The sequence below is a fragment of the Pectinophora gossypiella genome, chromosome 1 (assembly GCF_024362695.1).
Source record: "Pectinophora gossypiella chromosome 1, ilPecGoss1.1, whole genome shotgun sequence".
Lineage (NCBI taxonomy): Eukaryota > Metazoa > Arthropoda > Insecta > Lepidoptera > Gelechiidae > Pectinophora > Pectinophora gossypiella.
Genome location: NC_065404.1, coordinates 4,451,389 through 4,477,576, shown reverse-complemented (window position 1 = coordinate 4,477,576; position 26,188 = coordinate 4,451,389). Strand labels below are relative to the sequence as shown.

At 37.1% G+C, this 26,188-nt stretch overlaps 1 protein-coding gene across 2 annotated transcripts; it reads left to right on the top strand.

Moving 5' to 3' along the window:
- The first annotated feature begins 443 nt into the window (after nucleotides 1-443).
- On the top strand, nucleotides 444-24,282 carry LOC126381836 (cyclic nucleotide-gated cation channel beta-1-like). Of its 2 annotated transcripts, none has more exons than XM_050031350.1 (15): nucleotides 444-610; nucleotides 8,203-8,309; nucleotides 8,836-8,910; nucleotides 9,162-9,302; nucleotides 9,607-9,749; nucleotides 12,428-12,687; nucleotides 13,104-13,253; nucleotides 13,532-13,706; nucleotides 14,771-14,901; nucleotides 15,410-15,533; nucleotides 16,020-16,102; nucleotides 16,555-16,701; nucleotides 17,167-17,279; nucleotides 17,717-18,032; nucleotides 23,150-24,282. In XM_050031350.1, the coding sequence occupies exons 1-15, from the start codon at nucleotides 578-580 to the stop codon at nucleotides 23,243-23,245; spliced, it is 2,094 nt and encodes a 697-aa protein (XP_049887307.1). In that variant the 5' UTR covers nucleotides 444-577; the 3' UTR covers nucleotides 23,246-24,282. The 2 variants fall into 2 exon arrangements, with proteins under 2 accessions (XP_049887307.1, XP_049887316.1); XM_050031359.1 differs by lacking the exon at nucleotides 444-610 and adding an exon at nucleotides 1,824-2,033.
- Nucleotides 24,283-26,188: the final 1,906 nt, after the last annotated feature.

The following is a 26,188-nucleotide window of genomic DNA, read 5'->3' as shown; positions in this document are numbered from 1 at the left end:
TGCCATTACAAAAAAACAAATTACATGAAACTGTTTCGTTCTCTCTTGCTTACTAAAGAACGTTTTATATTTTCTATCTCGCTCGTCTCTGAGCCGCCTTTGCAATAAAAGCTTTGATAATGTCCGCTTTTCCAGGAAGCGGAAACGCATTTAAAATATTGTATATTTTAAACAGCAGGGAAAACTGACAATTCTAATAGTTCGAGTAATTGGTTAAAATAAAAGACGAAATAAGAATACGCGTTCACAGTAGTTTCCAGCGCTGCCACTGCTCTAAAGTTCGAAAGCTCTTGCATGTGAAAGCTCGGTCTGTGACGTCACCATAACTATCAATATTTACTTGCCATCCAGTACATTACTATCCGACTTAAATGAGAAGTATTCCAATTCAAAAGCAATAAGTGATCTTCCGAACCTTTCAAAATAAGTAGGATATAAATCTTTCAGGGCAATAAAATTGACAAGTGATAGTAGATATTGAAGGTTTCCGATTTCTTTTTTCCCAGTAAAGCCAATATGGAAATTAATGAAGTCGAAAGTACATTTTACAGAATTTTTCATCTAAATTAACTTCACAATGCTGTTTGATAAGCTAAGGATACTAAAAGGGGTGAGTTTAGCTATAAAATATTCATTTAGTTTATTACTTTGAATGACAATTAATCTTAATTTAGACGAAGTAATGAAGTAAACCTAATAATGTAAGTATAATAGTCGTTCATTAGGTAATTGTGTATTGAATTGGTGAAAACAAGTGGATAATATGTACAATACATAGATGTGTGTATTTAATTAGGGCAAACTAGCACTATAAGCGTGTAAAGTAGGAAACGAGCACAAACAACATTCCAATCGATATATTTGCCAAACTGTTGCCGTGTCCACATCACGGTTCCCCCAAAACCAGCTGCGCAGTATAATTTATGAAACGATGTTTATTCTTCCTGTGTTCCACTTTCGTTTCGTGTGATATTTTTTATAATTACTTACCTAACTCTATTTTTGAGATTTTTATAATAACAACCTTACGAAACATCTTTCATTTAATAAAACCTACCTTAATTTTGAAAACAAACGTACCTACAACTGAATATTATAGAATGAAATAAGAACAATCTTCACTAAGGTTTTAAATATATTTTGGATCCATGATAAAGGTACCTAAGTAGCTATTTTGATGACGGAATTGAACGTGATTTTTATTTTAAAAAGCATGCATTCGACGCGCTCATTTTCATTTAAGTTTAAGGGACGTTGAAACTTAGGTACTTATTGCACACCTAACAGAAGTTCGGCAACTCTACATTGGAACTCCTTTAAAATAAAAATCTTTACCAACTTATCCAGGTGTCGTAGTAAGAATCCTTTTTATTGCGGCTATTCCCTCAATCCACATAATTTATGTTGTTTGTAGTTAATTTGTTGTTTGTTACAAACCTATATGGATCATGTCCGAAATAAACTCTTTTTATTTATTTATTCGACTTTTATGATTTACTGTACGACAAATCCCTCCCAAAGATCCACCACATCAAACTAACAAAGAAAAACAAAAGAACTTAATAAACAAAGATGGAAAACATTTCAGTACTCTCGTCTGTCTAAATTAAATCAAATAGTTTTCTCAAATTGAAACTCCAAACTGGATATATTTTCCCGCGTAATTGGTTCCAATTTCCCGCCTCAAATAGGCTAATATTTTTTTAGTTGTTGTTCGACTAGCGGCCAGCTTTATTGCCGCAATTCTAGCTATTGCTATTTATCTACTATTGTACTTGTATCTACCGATGTACGCCACCGCAGCCGCCACAGTCGGCGAAACAACCGCCCAGACAGCGCGCGTCGGAAAATTCCGAACGAAATTCCTAAATTTTTACCGCCAAATAGTTAGTTCAAATAAAAGGATTGTATTTTTTTTAAGTTCATACGTAAGGCAACGGAACAATAATATCATCTGCTTTATTAGTTTATTATTGCTAAGTAAACACCGAAAATACTTTGATGAAATGAAAATGGAAACTAAAGTTGATGTGGTGAGTGATTTTCATAAGTGTTTTCCGCCAAATAGCATCAATCAGTTGTGAAAGTTCTTTGCTTTTGGTATGTAAATAATACAATGAAATACGATGCAATCTTTTAAAATAAAGTCGATTACGTATCTGCTGAAGTCAGTAAGTGGATTAGGTTTCAACATAATAGTTTAGAGTGAATACACAGAATGGGTTCAGTATGTCTAGGTGAAGTGCACATCAGTAATGTTTTGTCAACATTAAACCACGTGATGGGTGCTTTATTTAAAAAGTACTATTTTAGTGACAGCTCTATTACTCCACATCACGCGACTTATAAATGGAAATAAAAGTGCCTGTTATATCGTAGTAAAAAATAGTTTCAGTGTAGTAGGTAGTTATTTATTACTATTATAATTTCATTGAATCTTTCACGGTCTTATTTAAGATCTTAGCAAAAATAATTATGCGCAGGTATTTTTAAGACTTTTTAAGACAGCAGAGCACTTTCTTTGAGTTTGAGTTAGTTCCCTGAGCTCTACCCTTAGACTTCATCACATTCCTAGCGATATCCTGTTTTCATGGGGTCTGCTCACTTAACCTGAAGACTTGACAGGTCCGATCTTCTACAGAAGCAACTGCCTGTCTGACCTTCCAACCCACGAAGGGAAAACCAGCCCAATACCGACCCACTCTCTACCCTTAAACTTATTAGATAAATTACAGTACGTTTTCCTGCTCATAATACGATTACCATAAACACCAATTCAAATATTTCAAGTTTAAATTAAGAATAATAGTTATAAGCTTTTTAATTGTTCAAAAAATCCTTTCTATCAGAAAGTCTAAGTAGCAAAACGTCTAATGAGCAGTGTTCCCTTACAATAAACTACTATTTATTTGGTACTTACCTACTTATATAGTAACTACTATAAAACTTATACGTATTTACGCCCTCTATTAAATTAGCTCACTACAATAAAACGAGGGCCGTATTATACTAATTTCATATTACAATCATTTGCGGAGCCTTCAACGCTTCCCAATTAGGGACTTTCAAGGATACGTTTCCCAAAAAAAAAATAGATGGGGCTATTCAGAAATTAACGTGATAATTACCTATTTTCTCACAGCTTAGGATAACTACATAATTATTCAAAAATGTAATGTAATGGCTGAGGCATATATAAATGTAATTGTTGCTTGATATTTGGGTCTGATGCGTATATAATTATGTAGCTACCTATATTTGCTTCAGTTTATATTGATCAGAATAATAATGGGTGGAAGATGTGTTGTGCCTGGGTGTAATAACGATTAACAAGGGTCGTCAAAAAGAAAAGATGCATATATGTATGTTATCCATAAAATTAGAAGGTTAAACGAAGATAAATCTGTACAGGGCCATATATATTCTTGGAGGAACTTAGTCTGGAAAGCTCCCATTGTTCGGCCAATTTGCGATAAATGTACAATAAATAAATAAATAAATAAATAATAAATAATAAGTCACGTCAAAAAATATTTTATAGTTGAGTGCATTGAAAGCTTAATAATTAGGAAATTAAGGTCATTGGTAGCTATTCATTACCAAACGCTTAAAAGCAAGCAATACCTACTATTACCGTGAGTAAAACGTTCCACCCAAAAAGTTCCGGCCTTCAGTGTAATTGTTTGAAAAATGACCGTCATTTCAAGACTAATTAATGTTTGTTCCATTACCTAAGTTATCCGTCGCCTTGTACACTTAGTAATTAATTGTGGGACTCATTTACCGCGCCCGTCTTTAATTCAGTATCGTCTACCTACAGTGGGCCGTAATAGGTAAACAGACCTATGTATCCAACTACTTTACCTTATTAATATTAAACGGCCTCTGTGGTCCAGTAGTTCAACGTTGGGCTCACGATCCGGAGGTCCCGGGTTCGAATCCCGGTGGGAACATATCACAAAAATCACTTTGAGATCCCTAGTTTGGTTAGGACATTACAGGCTGATCATCTGATTGTCTGAAAGTAAAATGATTCGTGCTTCGGAAGGCACATTAAGCCGTTGGTCCCGGTGCTACTTACTGATGTAAGTGAATAATCGGTACATGGGCCATGTCAGGAGCTTTTAGCGGGTCAATAATAATCCTGACACCAGGGTTGATGAGGTTGGTAATCACAACCCATACTATAGAAGAACCTTACTTACACTTACACTTATTTTAGTTTACCACTTTTGAAAAGTGTCTTACTGCTGAGCTTATTAGCAGTTACTCGCACGAGCACTATCTTAATTTTGACGTGACTTATTGTAGATTTGCCGCAGATGGCATTAACTACTTGGCCGGACAAATGGGGAGCGCTGAAGGCTCTCACCCGGTACAACGTTTAAGACAACAGGCCTGAGGGTGCCCAGTTGGGCGCGAACCTCGGCTCAGGGCGTCGTCTGAGAGGAAAAATATTTGAAAGAATTAATCGACCCTAGTGGGTCGATAGCGATAAGCGCTGAATGAGGGAAATCGTCGACCACGCCGGCGGGGTCGGTATCGGGGACCTGAAGTGTTTGGTGTCGCGAGCTGATTGGCTGCCTCGCACGAGCAAATAACGACGCTTATTAGGACAAATACATTTAAAGCTCAACATAAGTTCACGACTACATCCCAATTGGGGTAATCAGAGGTAAATCCATCACAAAATGAACAAATATTAAGTAAGTACATTTTTTACACGTCTTTACAAGCCTTGTCAACATGTTCAATATTATCTTTAGCATTTAAAAATAGACCAACGCTGCATGGAATTCAAGCGCATCGCCTTAAAATTAAAAAAAATCAACATTCGATTTTACGAATATTTTTAAAATCAGAACGCGAGGTCGCACTTCGTGGCCATTAGCCTCCGTCGGTCTGTGATTTGAATACCGAACACCCTCATCGTTCTTGCTTTCTATGGCGCACGTAGCAATCGTTCATTTGATATGGGCAGCGAGACTACAAAACACGATTGAACAACAGTTCGCAATGACTGTAATAAACTTTTAATGGATTAGTACAGTGGGCAACACTAAACATATTTATGTAGAACTGTTTGATCATAGATACTGCGATCGTCGCAAAAAGTGTAACGGTCATGGCAAATTCTTCCACCCTTTTATTGACTTACGTAAAAGATAGCTTATGAATTACAAAAGGCATGATAGAAACGATTATACATTCATAAACATAAGCTCACGAGTATATTCCTAATTGCGATAGACAGAGGCACATCCATGGTACCCGGACTTCAACGCGCTTTTTTTTAATCACTAGTCTTACATCTCGAAGGCAGTTCGGTTTTTGAATTTGTATAGACGTGACCAGGTTAATCAGCTCACAATATGCCCCAATGACGTGGTCGAAGATTTCCCTCATTCAACGTTTGTCGCTATCGGCCCACTAGAGTCGATTAATTCTTTCGGCCTTGACCCGAGGTTCGCGCCCTACTGGGCAACCTCGGGCCTAAGGAGTTCAAAAGGCCACATCGAAGCAATTCATCTAGAAAAGCAATATTGCAATTTGAAATTTGCGCATTTGAAAGTAAGTGCGCAATGTAAACAAATGTCAAACAGCAATATTTCTTTTTTAGATCAATTGCTTAGATGTGGCCATTTTAACCTCCCTTTTCTCTTTTGTACCCTCAGCATCTTATGGTGTCGCACACACAGATGCGCGCGTATGTTAATATCAATGTGTAGTGTCTGTGTAAAACGAGGTTGTTTGTATGAAGTGTCCGGGGTGTGCCCTCAGCACTATCCATTTGTCCAGTCAAGTAGTTAATGCCATGTGGCAAACCTACAATAAGCTACCACAAAAACACTACCTAAGTACGGTTTAGAAACGATCGATTGTGAAACTTTTTATTATGTTCCTTTTTTGAATGTGGAAGAAGTAGCACTAATATTATACATATACTTATCTTTTACCGTTTTCCGGTCAATTGCTGACGTCATAACCTTTCGCTTTTCACAACAAAGTACTCTGTAATGGCCATTGACATGACAAATAATTTATGTGCTAATAATTATGCATGGTCTGTCTGTAGAGTTGGGCATCAGTAAATACGACAAAAGTATAATTGTTTCTTAAAGTTGTTAGAGTCGTTGTAAAATTAAACGAAGGCCTTTGCCCAGTTGTGGTCCATAACCACACATCGGATTTACGGATTTAGAACGTAAGCTTGGTATTCAAAGTACCTAAAGTATTTCTAGGTACACCTTACTTTTTGGTCGTGACTTATTGTAGATTTTTCGCGTATGGCATTAACCACTTGACCGGATGGTACCATACCCTTTTCATAAACTGATAGTTTTCTAATTCTAGGAATCTTTTTTGTAAAACAATGGACAAGTACTTATATATACCCATCTTAGACGACAACAACAACATTAGAGAGAGAGAGAGAGAGAGAGAGAGAGAGAGAGAGAGAGAGAGAGAGAGAGAGAGAGATAAAACTTAAAAAATGTATGTATGTAAGTTAATAAATAAATATATATACTTTGTTGTTTTAAAATGTTGCGAAATACCTCCGTATTAACGTATAGGTACCTTAACAATTAAAGGGATAACCTAAGTACCCCTCTAATTTAGTGAATTTGACTCACTTTGTAAGTATTATACTAACATAACATAACATAAACAGCCTATATACGTCCCAATGCTGGGCACAGGCCTCCCCTCAATCAACCGGAGGGGGTATGGAGCATATTCCACCACGCTGCTCCACTGCGGGTTGGTGGAGGTGTTTTTACGGCTAATAGCCAGGACCAACGGCTTAACGTGCTTTCCGAAGCACGGAATCATCTTACTTTTTCGGACAATCAGGTGATTCAAGCCTGAAAAGTCCTCACCAAACAAAGGACAGTCTCACAAAGTGATTTCGACAATGTCCCCATCGGGAATCGAACCCGGACCTCCAAATCGTGAGCCTAACGCTCTAACCACTAAACCATGGAGGCTGTTATTATACTATTAGTAGTATTATACTTACAGAATTATATTCTAGATATTAGTGTGATGGCCGAATTTAGCGATGGTATCGTATCCATATAAGAAAAACGGTTAAGTACTTAAGTCTTTATTATTTCGATAAAATATCACATAAAGCCAGTCCACCATTGCTTAGAAATCATTTACGAAATTAAAAGGGTAATATGGCATTTACGACTACTCTTTACGATATTGTCACTGTTCCATAACTGAAGACTTTTCTGTGGACATGATGTAGGTTATATGCTGGTTAAATTGTCTTTATTTTAGATGCAAAAGTTTAAAAGAAATTCCCTTAGGTATGTGGTTTATCGTCTGTATATTGATCTAATCATGGAAAAAACATAAACTGCCTATATACGTCCCACTGATGGGCACAGGCCAAAAAAAAAAAAAACAAAAAAGATCATTCAAATCATGGAAAATTGACGTAAATAATAGAAACCTGCATCCATCAAGCTTTTACATGAATAGTTTCGCCAAAAATGAACAAATGCAAGAGAATTAAGTACCTAGCCAAATGAGACACTTTTTACGGAATCAAAAAAAGTACGTTTCTATGGAATTTGCACCCGTATGACGTCATCAATTATTCTTATTTTGTAATTCTTAATTCAAATTCGTAAATCAGTTAAAACAAAAATGAGATCGATTTTAGATCGGCTTCTACATCTAGATTAGCATTTTATAGAAGTAATTTATTATTGACCTAGTCAACTTACCTGCAAAATGTCACCTTGTAAATGATAAATTGTGTCTCTACTCACGTCGACAAGAATTATGGGCGTGAGTCATACAAGTATACTCATATTCATGTATTTACATTAATTAATTTGAAAATTATATGTCTTTCATAATTCAAAATCTTTTATGTATCCATGAGATACAAATAAATTATAATAACATTAATGAGTCGCTAATATAAATTAGTAATTTCAATGACTCATTCATTAATGAACTCCTTAACACGTAAGTTCGTAAGTAAGTTCGTTGTGTGAGTGGCACTTTTAATTTAAGAACCAATTAAACTCACATTTAAATCCCTCAGTAACTTACTATAGATGCGCAACCCCATAACAAGCAGTCAGTGAGCAGTGTTTCCAGCCTATTACAGTATATGGGTTACAAGTATAAAACCCAAAAATAAAATAAAAAATAAGGCCTAATTTTCTTTACTTGCAGCACACGGTCCACCCGACCTCGCTTTCAGATCAGCCTTCGAAGCATGCCCTGCCAAAAGGACCCTATGGCTCCTGGTGCACACCCGAAGCAACACCAGCTCATACCACGTAAGATGCTCGTATCGATTGTATTGACTCTACCTTAGTTAAGCTCCTGTACCAGATGACTTAGGGCGGTATTAATAAACTAATCTCAGCTGAGATTGCCCTCAAAATCATGCTCAAGTCCCTGATTTTATATAAGAACTGTTACATTGACATGATCTTGAGGGCAGTCTCAAAGCTGAGATTAGTTTATTAATACCGCCCTATGTTAACTAGAAAATGTTCCTATTTCGAAACTCGCTGACAATGTTGTTGTTTATAAATTATATAAGGCGGCAGGCAAAGATCTGAGGACCATACAGCCTTGATTCCCGCGCGAATGATCTTGACATCCCGTCGAAATTAAATTACTTACTTACTTTTAAAAAAGATAGCGTTTGTAAACACCATAAATGCCTACCCTACAAACCCACATTTACAGATTTACATTTTGGTTAGTAAGTACATTATAATTTTTTAGTGGCATGTTGTCTTTTTTAACTGCACTTTTTGGAATAAAAAAATGTTTCTTTTAATTCTACTTATTCAGGTTATCGCCAACTGACTCTACTGTAGATACCAAATCCAAAACGCAGGATGACACCAAATGTACGAGAGTCAAAGAGTAAGCAATATTTTCATTGAGTAAGTAAATTAACTTTCATATACAAATAGGCCTAAATTCACTTTTACTCTGGCAATATTACTTACTTACTTAAGTATTTATTTATATAGTTACTTACTTGCAGATTTTCATCAAAATAATTTTATATGCTTGTTTTTGTTAAAACTATCAATGTTGCCAATGCCTATGTCAAAAATCTGCTTCATTTGATTTATATTACTAGTTTTTTCCATATGTTCTTTCATTTGCAGGATAATATTGGTACCACAGAAGGTGACACTGTTCCCAGATAGCCCCCCACCGGATTACGAGTTTGAAGCAGACACTACAGAACACAACATAGAACTCAAAGAACTTAAGAAATCCAACTCGGCCGATAGTGCGATAAAACGGTGTGTGTAATATTATTTTCTCACAGCTTACAATGTAAAGTCTATTGTGTCTGGTATCTCGGCAGATGAGAGGTCAAGCCTAATTACTTTTCGTAATTGAAGTCTTTGATAATATTAGTACTTATTTATATGACAACTCTGTCTTGATTGACATGTGGCCAGCAAATGTTAGAATCAATGAGGTTCCTTAAAAAGAAGTTCTGTGGAAGAGGAGGCCTTTGCTCTGCAGTGGAACACGATAGGCTAGAAAAATGAGACAATTAGATTAGACAGTCTAACTTGTAAGGTATTTGCGTCATTGCAGCTTCTCCCCAGACAGTGAGAAGTCGTCACTCCCCGTGGAAACCCCACAAAGTCCGGTGCCGTCATCGCCGCTCAAAGATAAAAAATGGCGCAGCTTACGACTGCCTTTCTGTTGCGATCCCTTCCTACCGATTGACCCCCAGGGTAAGTTGCCTATTATGGTTTTTGTAAGACCAGCCCTAATAGTTTGATTAGGTAGGGCTGCATCTCTCAATAGTCTACTTGACAACCTACTCAACTGAGATACTTTTTACGAAACGTCAAAACGAAAGTTTTCGTTGGAGTTTGTATGGAAATACTGTCCTGTGACGTCATCGATAAAATCGGTCAAACGTCATAGTCATTGTTACTTAATTCATAAATAGAATTCGAAAATAAGTCGAAAAGTAAAACGAGATTGATTTTTGGTCGGCTCTATTTCTAGATTTGCATTTTTTAATCTTTGACCCATTCAAATACCCTATTGGGTCGGCTAGGTTCAAGATAAATTATGATATTCTGATTACTAAATAAAGACAGATCTAGAACTTACGAAAAACTTTTTCTTTTTTCTATTTAACTTATTTATGAATTTTAATCTACAAAACGTAATTATAATTCCGACATTTTATCACTTTTTCTATGACGTCAGAGTGTGCTTTTTCATACAAATAAGTACCATAGTAATTTCGTGTTTTGACGTTTAGTAAAGAGTAAGTCCGAGGCCTACCTGATGCAAAGGCTGTCCATCACCATTCAACGTGGCAACGCGGTGAGTGTTATGGGGACCTTTGCGCCGGGTGAGGCGAGGGGGGCCTGTTTGACTAAGCAGGGATCCCTGCTACAATGTTTAGTTAAGGTATTTTCTGTTTATTTTTTTTTGTTTTTATTTTTATTTTTCTTTGTATTTTCCATTTTTATGTTTTTTATTGTAAAAGCTTTTTGAATTCCAAAATAAATAGAGATAATTTAAAAAGTAACTGATTTGACTACTTGGAAACTAGCTTATTGTCTGAAAAATAAAATTTTCCTTGTTTTATTGGTTGGAAGACCTTTCTTTAAAAAAACCGGACCTGTCAAATCCTCAGGTTAGGTAAACGGACTTCGTGAACACAGGATAATGCTAGGAAGATGAAATGTTCCGATTTTTGTTTCCGTATTATGGAAATGAACGCATTGGCCCGCAGGCTACGTGTTGGTACAGTAGCAGGCATCAGGGTTGATAAGTTTTAACATCGGTCTTACTGACCAAACAAGTTTATAAGGCATCCTATCGCATTGTCTTTGTCTGTCTGTATGAACAAGCAATAAAAAAATAGATCAATAATTTGCACGCCTGGGCGCCAATCAATTGTCATAAAGGGTTATTGACGGATATTGTTTCTTAAATTAATCCATGAATAGGTACTTGCTATAGATCTACATTTATATATAAACAAAGGGAATTAAGTACGCTGACTTGCAGCAGCAATATTCGTTTGTCCCTTTTGCGGTGGAGACGGGTCGACCATGGTGCGAGGAAGCGAAAAAGTTCGTTAAAGAACTAGGGCGACGTCTGCGAGATCGCGGTCGCGACCCCCGCTCCGGATCATACCTGGTTCAGCACATCTCGCTAGCCATCCAACGCGGCAACGCGGCCAGCGTGATGGGTACATTTGAGCCGGGTATGCTCCGAAGCGGGCTATTTGACTAACTTTAATTGTAATTAATATCTAGTTTTTAAGCTTTATAAAAATATAAATTATAAATTTGTTGTTATTATATATTTTTTTCTACTCCTCTACTTTAATCTGGCATTTAAATAACCAAAAAGTCTAATATAAGTACATACATAATTAAACTCTTTGAAAAAGTGTACGCTCTATGGCCTATAAAAGCATTGTTTACAAAGTGTAACTGTACTATAATGTCGCCAAAAAAGCATTGTTGTTGTTTTTTTTTTTTTTGACCTGGAAACTGGCACCTTTACTTTGTTTGGTGCCATAGATATACTATAAAAAAAGTTTACATTTGCCGCCATTTTCCCGCGCGTTGGAAAATAAATTGGAAAATTTTTGTGTTTCGTTTCAAAACACTAAAAAGTATAAAATAAAAAGGAAAAATGGATGAAGAACTATTGATTACCATATCACACAATACCATTCAAAATTTACATCTTCATTTTTATAAATAAAATATTTCTTTGTATAATTTTTGTTTCATTTAAAATTACGTCGTCGTAGAAAAAGTATTGTATGCAACGTTGTATAACTAGGTCAAAAAATGCTCGTGGCGTCTCTTATTGCGATGTTCGCCAAGGCTCACATCGCAACTCACGCCACTCGCATTTTTTGACCCTTCTTATACAACTGTTGCATAAAATACTATTATAGTCGAACGATTTGAATGCAAGAATATCAGATTCTGGGAGGTAAAAAGGGCATATTGAAACAATTCATCTAAAAAGCAATATGCAACTTGACATTTGCGCATATAAAAGTAAGTGTGCATTGTCAACAAATGTCAAATAATATTGCTTTCTTGGGCGGATTGCTTCAATGTGTCTCAACCCGGCTTCGCCTGGGTATAAATATAAAGCCTATTGCTAGGTACTGAATTTCAACTTTTAAGAGCGGGCCTCGTCCTCGCACCTTTTTAATAATTAAAACGAATAAGAAAATAACCCCATGCTGAAATAGCTCCACCAACTGCCAGTGGAGCAACGTGGTGGCGTACGCATACGCCCTCCGGGTGATTGAGGGGAAGCCTGTCCCCCGCAGTGGGACGTACATAGGCTGTTTATGTTATATTTGTGTAAGAAAATAACCACCAACAAAATATTCACTTCATCTCCACCACTCCAGGTCGCGGCTACATATCCTGGCTCCTCCTGGTAACATTCTGCTACAGCTACAACGCGTGGTGCATCCCCCTCCGCGCCACGTTCCCCTATCAGACCCCCCACAACACCCCCCTATGGATGGCCATGGACTACTTCTGTGACGTCATCTATGTGCTCGATGTGGCGCTGGTCAAACCGCGACTCATGTTCCTGCATGAAGGGTTCTGGGTGGCTGATCTAGCAGAGACCAAGAAGAATTATAGGAGGAAGTTGCAGTATAAGGTGAGGCGAAAACGAGCATTTTGAAAAAAAAATGTTTTTTATTCTATGTACGTTGTTGGGACAAGAAACTTGAAATTTTGCGTAAAAGTTCCATAATGTGTACTTGTTCCCACCCTGGACACTCCATAGTCAACACAGACAGTCAGCGCACGCTCCCCCTCACTCCATAGCGGCTTACGGCAATTTGGACTAGACAGATTACCCCTACGTAAGATAGCTCGGTGCCCAATACGAGTATGTACGGGGCAGAGAATTACCGTTACGTACATAGTAATATTTTTTTATTCTATTACCTGGCCTAAGCATATACTTTAATAGGGCTTTTTAAAAGTTCCAAAAAAAGAAAGATATTTCATGGAATTTCGAAGTTTACCTAAGGAAGGACAATATTATATTAAATAATGTTACCTTTCCAGTTCGACATGATCTCCTTACTTCCACTGGACCTGCTGTACTTCTACTTCGGACCACAGAGAGTGATCCTCCGAGTGCCCAGGATGTTGAAGCTGCAGACCTTCTGGGAATTCCACCAGGCTATGGATCGCGTGCTTTCGTCGCCTTATGTGGTCAGTATCAGCTAATCACTCCATTACAACAAAAAAAATATTTCCTGTACACAGAGTCGGAAAAATGGAGCATTAACTTGACCACGGGTTACAAACAAAATTCCACACCGGCCCACCCAAGTTCCTCTTTTTATTTAACCTTGTCTTCAGCAAGCAGTGAATCCCGATTTGTATCCTAAGGACTTTAGCCAAGGCACAAAAGACAAAAAAAAAACTAAAAACACAATAAACAAAAGAGCAACGACACGCATACTCACGATAAAAACTTTTATCCTCAGGTGCGAATCGGCAAAATGTTATTCTACATATTCTACCTGATCCACCTGAACGCATGCGCGTACTATGCGATGAGTGACTACATCGGGCTCGGGTCCAATGGCTGGGTATACGATAACGAGGGGAACGCATACATACGGTGCTTCTACTTCGCTACCAAAACTGCTACTTCTATCGGTATGTGTACGTTCTTCACTCCTCAACACTCGACCGCAACCTTCGGTCCTCTAACAACCTTTCCCTTCAACTCCCGTCCCACTCCTCTAATTTCTATGATAAATCGTTTACGGTGCAAGCTATCCGGCTATGGAATCTGCTACCTGAGTGTATCTGGCGGGCACCATCGCTGGAGTCCTTTAAAGGACAAGTAAAGGCGCACTTTGTGAACTCTGGCTCCTCTTCTTCTATGTAAACCATCTTTCCTTTTTCCATAGTGTTATTATATGTATGTATAATTGTTTAGTTATGTATAATAGTCATATATATATATATATATATATAGTAATTTTATATATTTATGTATAATATAAATATGTAGTTAAATGTACTTATTTTATGTAGGTTGTTCTTTTAATTATTTATTTTGTTAGAATGCACTAACCCGCTATTATTATACTTGTACAAAATTTTCCTGTACCCAAAGGTTGCCTGGAAGAAATTGCTGCATGAGCAATAAGGCCGCCTGTTGTGCTTTTCTGTATATGCTGTCCTTATCTCTGTATTTTGTGTCCATTGTGCTCAATAAAGTATTTTATCTATCTATCTATCTATCTATGTGCTATACTCAATTCTTCATCGAGATACACTGCTATAGCCTTACAAATAAGCAAAGCATTTGGTAATAATGTCATCCTTGCCGTAACGGCAACGGCGACTGCTACTGCTTTACGTAGTTGAGCCTCGATGGTGAACTCTGAGGTGACTAATATACTCTATTTTGGCGGTAAATGTCCGCGAGGAACCGTTGACATAGTTATAAAATATGTTGGAAGGTGGTTTATTCTTTAGTTGATCTCGTTTTTCATCTAGTTCGCGCCTTCTTTCATTTTCAAATGTAAAAAGTATTTGGTATTAACTAGGTCATTCACCAGAAGACCAAGTCACTAGCAAGCTTTTCACAATAATAACTAAGTACTTACTCTAAGTAGATTACAAACGAAAATGAACGCCCCTTGTTGGGCGCCACTTTGTCTTTACCAAACTGATGAACGTTTTCTAAAAATACCTTTCTAAAATTGCAGGAAAAAATCCAAAGCCAGAGAACACGGGGGAATATCTGTTCATGACTGCTGCCTGGCTGATGGGAGTGTTCGTGTTCGCTCTGCTCATCGGACAGATAAGGGATATTATTGCCACGGCTACTAGAGCTAGGGTAAGTTTGTAATAAGTACGGTCATGATACGCCACTTGTCCTAACATTACCATGCGTAATATGCTTATACTAACTGTACCAAATTTAAGATCTTTAATACACAAACATACATAAAGTTACAAGTTGAACTGAATTCTGAAGGAAACAGAAATGTATTTTAATTGTTAGGTGAGAAAATAAATGCGTGAAAGTGGTGATTTCCAGAGACCTGCTACTATTTATTTATTACTATTTATTTACATTTCACGACTTAACAGCGCAGAAGCGCCAATGCGCCGTGAAATGTTCGATATAAACTTTCATAATAAATAATAATATAATTAGACATATGAAACGTAAGTGTAAACAATATAAAAACATTATGCTACGGTTTTAGCTTTAGGTAAAAAGCTATATACTTACTTCTAATAATTATATTAGATGAATGAATATACTTAACTCCTGACACGTCTATTGTAAACAAATGACTGACCTTGAAACAGTAATGAGAAATTGCATTTCACTTTAGGCTGAATACCGTAAAACAGTGGACGGTTGCACGGAATACCTGCGACGCCTAAACATGCCGAGTTCATTGCAGAGGCGAGTCACCTCCTGGTTTAGCTACACTTGGAGTCAACAGCGATGTTTCGGTTTGTAGTTTCGTTATAATATTCGAGTTATTATAATAATCTTCATCTTATCGTGTGGGTTGTGAGGTGGAATACCAGCTTCATCAACCCTGGTGTCGGGGTTATGATTGAGCCACCAAAGGCCCCTAAAATGGCTCACGTAACGATTACTCACATACATCAGTAAATAGTAACCGGGGCCAACGGCTTAACGTGCTTTCCGAAGCACGGATCTTACTTTCGGACAATCAGCCTGTAATGTCCTAACCAAACTAGGGATCACAAAGTGATTTTTGTGATATGTCCCCATCGGAATTCGAGCCCGGGGCCTCCGGATCGTGAGTCTAACGCTCAACCACTGGACCACAGAGGCCGTTATAATAAGAATTAATGTCTCGAAAGTAAAGTATTGGTCAACAGCTCAACTGGCGCCCAACGTGGGGCAAAATGATAAAGAATAATTATTTAGGTGTTAAAGTTACATATTTAATGTCGTTTAATTTTCAGATGAATCCCGAATCCTGAACTCCTTACCGTACAATATGAAACGCGATGTTGCACTTGCAGTTCACATGTCAACCTTGAGTAAAGTAAGGCAAATTATGATTTATTTTACAAACTCGAGTCCTCACAGTAGTTACCTTCCAGAATCTCTTAAATAATGACATGATCTAAGTATACGTACCTATGTTCCTTGTCATAGTTATCGAAGCTCTTTATCCTTGGGGAAAATAGGCCTGTTAAATCAATATATCATCATGGCACTTGCAACAGTATCGAAATATCGGGAGTCTCGTATCCCAGATTTAAACGCGGAAAGAACCCGTTATTATGTGTTTTAATTAAATCAATATAAGACCTGTAAGAGGGAAACCACTGCCCTAATTTTTCCCTAAAAAAGTAGCATGGAGAGTATTTTAAATGCTACACCGACAAGAGCGTTGGCTTTTAAATTGATGATGATGAAGACCTGTAAAATACTAACCTTCTTCACGTAATGACCTTGATCGGCCAACTTCGGTTATGACTCGCTTTCCCTCAGGTGCAATTATTCCGCGACTGCTCAGACTCGCTCCTCCGAGACCTGGTGCTCCAACTGCGGCCAGTATCATTCTTACCGGGCGATGTGGTGGTGCGAGCTGGCGACGTCGGACACGACATGTACATAATCAAGTCTGGCGAGTGCTGTGTACGTATTATGCCTTCACAAAAAACTCGGCAATACATTTAACGATCAAATTGATCAATCTTATTGCGATCAGTCTTAAACTTCATTGGTGTAGACTTTAGTCAGTCATGAAGACACGTCGGCAATTACAGTGCACTTATTAAGTCAGCCTCTAAGCAGGTCTGTTGAAAAGTTCCTTTATTAAACAGAATGAGGCACCTTTGGTTTCGTGGTTAAGATGTACACTGAACAACCACACAACACCGCATGCGCGGATCCAGGAGGGGGGATCATGGGTGGCCACTGCAATTTTATCTAGTTCTCTACGGAGATAGGCTGTCTGTGACCTGGTAACACCCCCCCGATATAAAAACTGGATCTGCTCCTGCAACACCACAATCATCATCGTAGTTGATTACTTATCGAAGTCGCCTGCATAATGAATGGTATCATTATACTTACTATAATATTAAAAATATTTTTCAGGTTATGTCACATGATGAAAACGAAGTACTAGCGACTCTCAAGGAAGGTTCGGTATTTGGAGAGATCAGCCTTTTAGGAATCGATGGATTACGACGACGCACTGCTACTGTCAGGTATTATATTCAACTATAACTAAACACAAAATATACTTAAATCGAAACGGACTAGACTATCTCAATAGAGTGGTAAATAATTTACATTAATATGTGGCCCCGTGCTGGGCGCCATTTTTTGTTTCTTAGTTTCATACTATATGCCCTTATAGTAATAATCAAATTAACCATTACTTACTGTCTTTCCTACTAGTACTCATATACACACACATACCACACACAAGATTGCACACACACACACACACACACACACACACACACACGAGACTGCGTAAAATCTCTGGCAATATATCTTAAGTTAAGGGCTTAAAAGGACACAGCTGGTTGGATATTTTTTCTTAATGACACTTAATAACGCTGTTGTGTGCTGTTGTTTTGTGAATTTGTGTGCAATAAAGTGTTATTATTTTTATTATTATTAAAAACCTCCTACACAGATCTCGCGGCTACTCTTCTCTCTTCGCGTTATCCCGAAATGACCTTGACGCGGCTCTCAAGCACCACAAAGAAGCGGCACAAATACTGCGCCTCCGGGCCGATCAGATCATACGAGAGAACGCAGCGAGACAGGCCAAGCAAAGACTGGTCAAAGTGGAAGCTAAGAAATCGACTAGCCTTGAAGAAAGTGGTACTACTGTGAGAAAGAGAAGGTTGTCAAGTACGTCGAGCAATAGTAGTGCGTTGGAAGCTAGACGGCATAGATCAGCTAGCGCGCAATCGAGGAGGAGGCTTTCTGCTGTATCTGAAATTAAGGTTAGTGTAGATCTAACCAACAACATACATACATACTCGTCTATTTCCCACCATAGATCCTAAAACACTTCTCTTCCTTCTTCCACATTCATCGATCGCTGCATACAGGCACGCTGGTTCAGAGTAGATCGTACTAAACCTTTTCTAAGGACATCTCCAATTTGGTCAATGTAAGTCGTTCTAGGTCTACCAACAACATAAGTTTTCGCAAAGACTAAAAAAGACTGAAGAATTCTGGTCCCAGATAGGACTTGTCTTGTGAGTTACCTTGAACACTGGTTAGTGCTGAAATCAGTAAATAAGAGAATATTTAGCTTTACTTGTTTTTACGATTTACTTGTTCATTTCTAGATAACTTTGATCAAGAGTCCCGTGCTGGGCGCCATATTTAAAATTTAGAGTTTAGACAAAAAAAGAAGGAAAGAAAGAAGGAAGGTTAGATAAAAAATAAAAATAAATAATCGCCCAGGTTTGCCGTAAAAGCCCACTGAGAGATCAAACCTTGTATAAAAATTGTGATGACTGGGGTTCTCGACACAAGCACGACAATAAATAAATGCTCCAGTTAAATTAATAAGCGATTTACTTCGGTTATCCAAAATAAAAAAAAACCCAGAGACACAAAAGATTCTGTTATGCCTAATTTAATAACATATAAAGAAATAAAGCAAACAAAACAAAAAAACCAATAGAACTAAAATGTCCATAAAGTACAAGAGGAAATTATAACCCTCCTAGGCAGTCGGGTAAATAAAATTAAAATAAAAACAAAATAAGATAAAACAAAACAAAATAAAATGAAAATAAAATAAAATGTAAACAAAATACAATGAAAACAAAATAAAATGAAATCAAAATAAAAACAAAATAAAATAAAATGTAAACAAAATGCAAGGAAAACAAAATAAAATGAAAACAAAATAAAAATATAAAATGAAAATAAAATAAAATGTAAACAAAATGCAATGAAAACAAAATAAAATGAAAACAAAATAAAAATATAAAAAGGTATCTCCACGCAGGATTCGAACTCGCATCCGTTTGGGTGACTTGCCGCGTAAGCCGTTTCTGCTCACTAAGACCCTAGGCTATGGTCGCATCTGTTGCTGCGTTTGAAATTTCGAGACACTTCTAATAGATAATTTGACTTTCTTTAAATAACAAATCCCGGTTCATCAACCCGACTGTGACGTAAGGGCGTTTCTGAAGGCTGAGGACAACACAATAAATCTGTGACAACGGCTCTAACGATTATAATAGGTACACAATTGTGAACTTGCACTAATATTTCCCGATGACCATAATACACAGGACTTACCCCGTTTCTCGTAGTAATGACACTATTAAATAAAAAAACTTCACGGAACGAAACTTCATATGCGTTGGCTTATTTCCGTAATTTCCAACTTAAAATTTCATTACACTTATCACCAGATGATCTCCTCACCCAAAAAACTTTGACATTCCTTTTTGATATCCATCTACCTCCCTTTTACTTCATGACTTGAGACATTATAAAAAATACCGAAGCAGACCAAAAAGGATAAGATAAATTATTTGTTATTTTTAAAGCGTATAAAATATATAACCGACCAAATGATGTTAATTTATGAACATGAAAACTATGAATTTATTTAACTTTAACAACCGAGTATGACTACTAGCGCCATCTCTTGACAGATCGTAGAAGTATTAACTTTAAAACCATTACAATATCCCCCCTCCTAAAGAAAAGAATCCAAACAGGATTCTTTATACTGTCAAATAACGCGTTTTAAATCACCTGAGTGCCATCTACCGAGATTCTTTCCTTTTAAACTCTTCAGCATGTATACGTCTGAAGATAATTTCTCAGCTATAATTGCCTTTTCAAACTTGGGAGATAACTTTGCCATGAAGTTTTTGTTGGCATTAGATAATGGCTTTGTCCGTTTCCATACCATATCTCCCACATTAAAAGTACAAACACGTCTCCGAGTATTATAATTGCGACTATTAATCTCATAAGCTTTTTTCAACTTTTCGTTTACTTGCTTGTATATATTTTTTCTGAATTCTATCCTGCTGTCATATCCGGATCTATCAAGCTTTAAGTCACCATCTTTATTAAAATGTATCATCGAGTTTCCATGATGAGATGTCTCCCGGCCAAAAAATAAATACGAGGGAGTTTTTCCTGTGACTTCATGTACGGCAGTCCGGATGGCATGACCAATGTGAGGAATGTGTAAATCCCATTCCTTGTGATTGTCCTGTATATATGATGCTATGGTTGTTCCTATCACACGATTTACTCGCTCTGTGGGATTTGCCTGGGGATGATAATACGGCGTATACCAAACTTCTGAATTGTAATTTCTCACTAAGTCTTTAAATTGCCCTGCTACAAATTGTTTGCCATTGTCACATATTATTACTTTTGGACTGCCATAAACTAAAAATACCTGTTCTTCGACAATTTTTGTTATATTTGATACCTTTCCATTTCTTAAAGGAAAAAGCAAAACAAATTTACTGAACCAACATGATATTACCAGCAGCATGGTGTTTCCGGATTTGGAGCGTGGAAAAGGGCCCATTAAATCCATAGAGACTATCTGAAATGGTTCAGTTACATTTTTATGTTTGCCCATGAGTCCGGGAGGTGGTAGTTGGGAGACCTTGTGTTTGGCGCAAGTTTCGCATTTCCGAACATATTCTTTAACATCTTTAATCAATGTGGGCCAGTAATAACGCTGCCTGACTCTGTTTACAGTCTTTTTGACTCCAAAGTGGCCTGCTAGTGGATCGTCGTGACATTCTTTTAAAACTTGAAGTCTTAGTTTTTCAGGAATCACCATTTTCCATGAATCGTTATCATCTGGAAACTGGTTAAGCCTTAAATACTTCCACAGTGTGCCCTGACTAAGGGTCCAATCTGTGTCAGGTTTCCCATTCTTAACGGCCTCTTCCTTTAGCCTGTACCATTCATCCTTATCCTCTGCTCTAATATCTATTACGTTTATTTATGTTCTCCAGTAATTGAACATGACGATCAATATCTTCATTTACTGGATTAATTAGTTTAACACGGTATTGTAGATGTAATAAACGTGAAGTCATACGTTTGATAATTACACGATCGGATTTACCTGCAACGTCATCCAAAGCCTTATTGATCGCGCTTAATTTAAAGACACAAGTGTCAATTTGTGATGTAGGATCGTCAACGCAAGAAGAAGGTACCGAGAGTTTGATAGATGATTCTCCTTCATTTTCACGATTTAAAATTTCCCTAAGAATTTTCCTCATCAATGTGACAGTAGTAATGTTATAAATGCTGCGGCAAGCCAATTCAAATTCGAGTTCATCTTTTAACAAATCATTAACATCCATGGTATAAAACGTAATAACTTAAAATAAAATTGATAAAATTGAGTCGCTAAGTGTCTAACAAAGTAGCCAATACAATAGAAAAATGCACGTGTACCACCGTAAAGATATGCTAACTACATCAAAATTACTACAGCAAACTATTTATCACGCGTGACAATATGTATGCGACAGAATAATATTAGATAAGAAAACTAAAAACAAAATATAATAATAATCATGCTACCTTAATACCAACAAAATCTTTCGTTATCTATCAACCACGTTGGGCGCCAATGTGATGACTGGGGTTCTCGACACAAGCACGACAATAAATAAATGCTCCAGTTAAATTAATAAGCGATTTACTTCGGTTATCCAAAATAAAAAAAAACCCAGAGACACAAAAGATTCTGTTATGCCTAATTTAATAACATATAAAGAAATAAAGCAAACAAAACAAAAAAACCAATAGAACTAAAATGTCCATAAAGTACAAGAGGAAATTATAACCCTCCTAGGCAGTCGGGTAAATAAAATTAAAATAAAAACAAAATAAGATAAAACAAAACAAAATAAAATGAAAATAAAATAAAATGTAAACAAAATACAATGAAAACAAAATAAAATGAAATCAAAATAAAAACAAAATAAAATAAAATGTAAACAAAATGCAAGGAAAACAAAATAAAATGAAAACAAAATAAAAATATAAAATGAAAATAAAATAAAATGTAAACAAAATGCAATGAAAACAAAATAAAATGAAAACAAAATAAAAATATAAAAAGGTATCTCCACGCAGGATTCGAACTCGCATCCGTTTGGGTGACTTGCCGCGTAAGCCGTTTCTGCTCACTAAGACCCTAGGCTATGGTCGCATCTGTTGCTGCGTTTGAAATTTCGAGACACTTCTAATAGATAATTTGACTTTCTTTAAATAACAAATCCCGGTTCATCAACCCGACTGTGACGTAAGGGCGTTTCTGAAGGCTGAGGACAACACAATAAATCTGTGACAACGGCTCTAACGATTATAATAGGTACACAATTGTGAACTTGCACTAATATTTCCCGATGACCATAATACACAGGACTTACCCCGTTTCTCGTAGTAATGACACTATTAAATAAAAAAACTTCACGGAACGAAACTTCATATGCGTTGGCTTATTTCCGTAATTTCCAACTTAAAATTTCATTACACTTATCACCAGATGATCTCCTCACCCAAAAAACTTTGACATTCCTTTTTGATATCCATCTACCTCCCTTTTACTTCATGACTTGAGACATTATAAAAAATACCGAAGCAGACCAAAAAGGATAAGATAAATTATTTGTTATTTTTAAAGCGTATAAAATATATAACCGACCAAATGATGTTAATTTATGAACATGAAAACTATGAATTTATTTAACTTTAACAACCGAGTATGACTACTAGCGCCATCTCTTGACAGATCGTAGAAGTATTAACTTTAAAACCATTACAAAATATAATTATTACTATATTCCATGGCTGTCAATAAACAAATTAATTAATACAATATGTATGTGTATATTAGATGTTATCCTCTATTATGATTGTTAACTGTTGTGCTCGTCTTTTAAATAAATAAAATAAAATAAAATAAAATATATATGTCAAATTGTTTATGCAATTTTGCAGGACATTGCATTTATACCAATGTTATTTAAGGCCTTAATAATAATAAATAAAAAAAAATCATTGTAAGTACTTACCATAATTTCTTACTTCTCAGGGGGAAAAACCGAATCAAGGAGGGAGACCATCTCTCGCCTCAGCATGTAGTGGTGTTCGCACTCCACTGCCAACGATCGTGCTCTCCAGTGACTGAAGAGGTCCTCATTTGTGATTATTATGAGAGACAATACCTATAAGGAAGCGGAATAGGCCCATACATAGGGTTACAAATCAACAACAACCCTTATACAGTCAACCTTAAACACCAGTTTGGCAGTTCAAAACCTGTTTTAAATATGCTAAGAAGGGTTGTTGTCAATAAGGAAACAAAATAACTCCTAACAATGGCCTATTGCCTGCGGCGAATGCCAAAGAATAAGTGCGCAAAACAGATGTGCAAATGAATTTGTAGCTGTGTAAAGTTATACGATTTTCTTAAAATGTTTTTCTGTGCGTGTGTACTAATCGAGCTCAAATTCTTTTAAAACTTTAGGGCAATACTACATTACTATTTAAGTTAATCTACTCGTAGATTAATAAATATGACAAAAGAACCCATTTGTTTAGATAAAATTCAAATTGTTTACTTCGGACTTCATCCATACATGTTAGCAGCAAACAACTTATATTCTAATGTTAGTAATAACTTATATAACTTAAAGTTAATACACTCGCGCGACACTGGGCATAGCAGGATGCAGCTGTATCCAGTGCCGCAGCAGCGGGGAGTCCCACCGGACTGCTAACACACTCAGGATACTACTGGGGGGTTAAAATGGCCACTTGGAAGCAGTTCATCTAAGAAAGCAATATTGCAATTTGACATTTGCGCATATAAAAGTAAGTGCGCAATGCAAACAAATGCCAAATAGCAATATTGCTTTCTTAGATGAATTGCTTCGATGTGGCCATTTTAACCCCCCTGTTCGAACTGGCGCGCACACGGCGCAGCAAGGAGGCGCAATGTTGATGGCGTAACCTGATGGTATTGAAGCAATTAATTAAATTAAATTAAAATAAGTCCCTAATTCAATACCTATGTACTTACCAACATTATATTATATGTAAGAAGTTACCTAAGTACATCATATCGACAGACCGACGACCGAATATTAGAATTAAGTAGATGAATGTGATATATTTATTTTACTATTTACTGTCTGATATCTACAAATAAATGGCTGCTCAAGAAAACGCGTACCTACCTATTGTTTTACTTACAAATGCTATCTACCTACACCCCGAAATCTACATACAGATTACAAAGAAAAAGGCTATTGTAATATATAAACAGCCTATATATGTCCCACTGCTGGGCACAGGCCTCCCCTCAATCTACCGGAGGGGGAATGGAGCATACTCCACCACGCTGCTCCAATGCGGGAGGTGTTTTTACGGCTAATAGCCGGAACCAACGGCTTAACGTGCCCTCTGAAGCACGGAAAGGTAATATAACATTGATAAATACAGTCTTTAGTGCCGACTGAGAACTCCAAACGCTAGAATACAGCTTACGTCTCTTAGCGGCTTAGCTTTGCCTAGTTTATAGAAGCCTTCAAATGAATACATGGTATCACGGGTGTTTTTAGAACTGTGCCAAGAGATAAAGGCACCACAACTACCACTAAAGGTAAAAGAAATGGGAACGACATTAAAGCCCCGCGCAAGCACCCATACCCTCTAAACACATGTCAATACTAAGTTTTGTAGAACCATGGTGAAATTATTAGATTACCCCTTAGCTCATATTTTTATAAAAAACATTCATTCCGGCAGGAAATTCCACTTGATATCAACTCATAATAATGGTCTGAATTATCCCACAAAGTTTATGTTACGGCGTCACTAACATCCTGTCATAGAATAAGGAATCATCATCATCAGCCCATTAACGTCCCCACTGCAGGGGCACGGGTCTTCCCTATGGATAGATAGGGAGATCGGGCCTTAAACCATCACGCGGGCCCAGTGCGGATTGATGGTTATTAATGACTGCTAATGCAGCAGGGACCAACGGCTTAACGTGCTTTCCGAAGCACGGAGGAGCTCGAGATGAAAACTTTTTTTGTCGTCACCCATCCTATGACCGGCCTTTGCGAAAGCTTAACTTCAACAATCGCAGACCGAGCGCGTTTACCACTGCGCCACCGAGCTCCTCATAATAAGGAATAATACAGGAATCTCTCCGCTCCCCACCAGCGTCTGAGCTAAGTTTACCTCACCTCAATACTCAGTAGTATGGCGTCAGACGTCACACACACAGATGCACGTGTACGATAACGTCAATGTGTGGTGTCTGTGTAAAACGAGGTTATTTGTATGAAGTGTTCGGGGTGTGTCCCTGTATAACCTTATAAGCTCAAGACAATACTATTAATACGGGTTAGAGGTACAGTAATCGCATGATGAGCCAAATAACCGCACTCACATCGGTATGTTAGACATATCTACGTCACAGATGGTGCAATGTATCATCCTCTTACATACATACATACATAAACTCACGCCCGTAATCCCAAATGGGGTGGGCAGAGCCACAAGTAATCAAAGACAACTTGCAGCCACTGTTGATACGAAGTCCTAAGATGGATATGATGAACCTTATGGTGATAAGGGATCAGCCTATCGCCCATAACATTAGTCCATCATGTTAGAGGACACAATCCCTCTGTCGGTTTTTACGACATGCCCGGGAAGACAAGCAGCTGAACGTGTTCTATGTTTTTTATTTGCTCCCAGAACAGCATAGAAGCAATCATCCTCTTAATTATATATTTTATAACATTTTTATATTGTTGCAAATAAATTGTACTTTTTCTCTTTTGTTTTCGTTTTGTATTTCCTGTTAAGTAATGCAATAAAGTACTCGGGAATATTTTTTTCAGAAGATATCACAAATCACAAGACGATAAAAAATCCACCAGACATAGGTAATTGTCTAAACGCGATCGTAAGGCACGGCGATCATTAGACGACCCCAGCCCCATAATACATTAATTATTGTTATGCCAACATTGCGTGTCGAAACTCGGAGACAAACTTGCGCAATATTGAACTTTCAGTCTGAACTCGCTGAACTGAACCATATGCAACTATA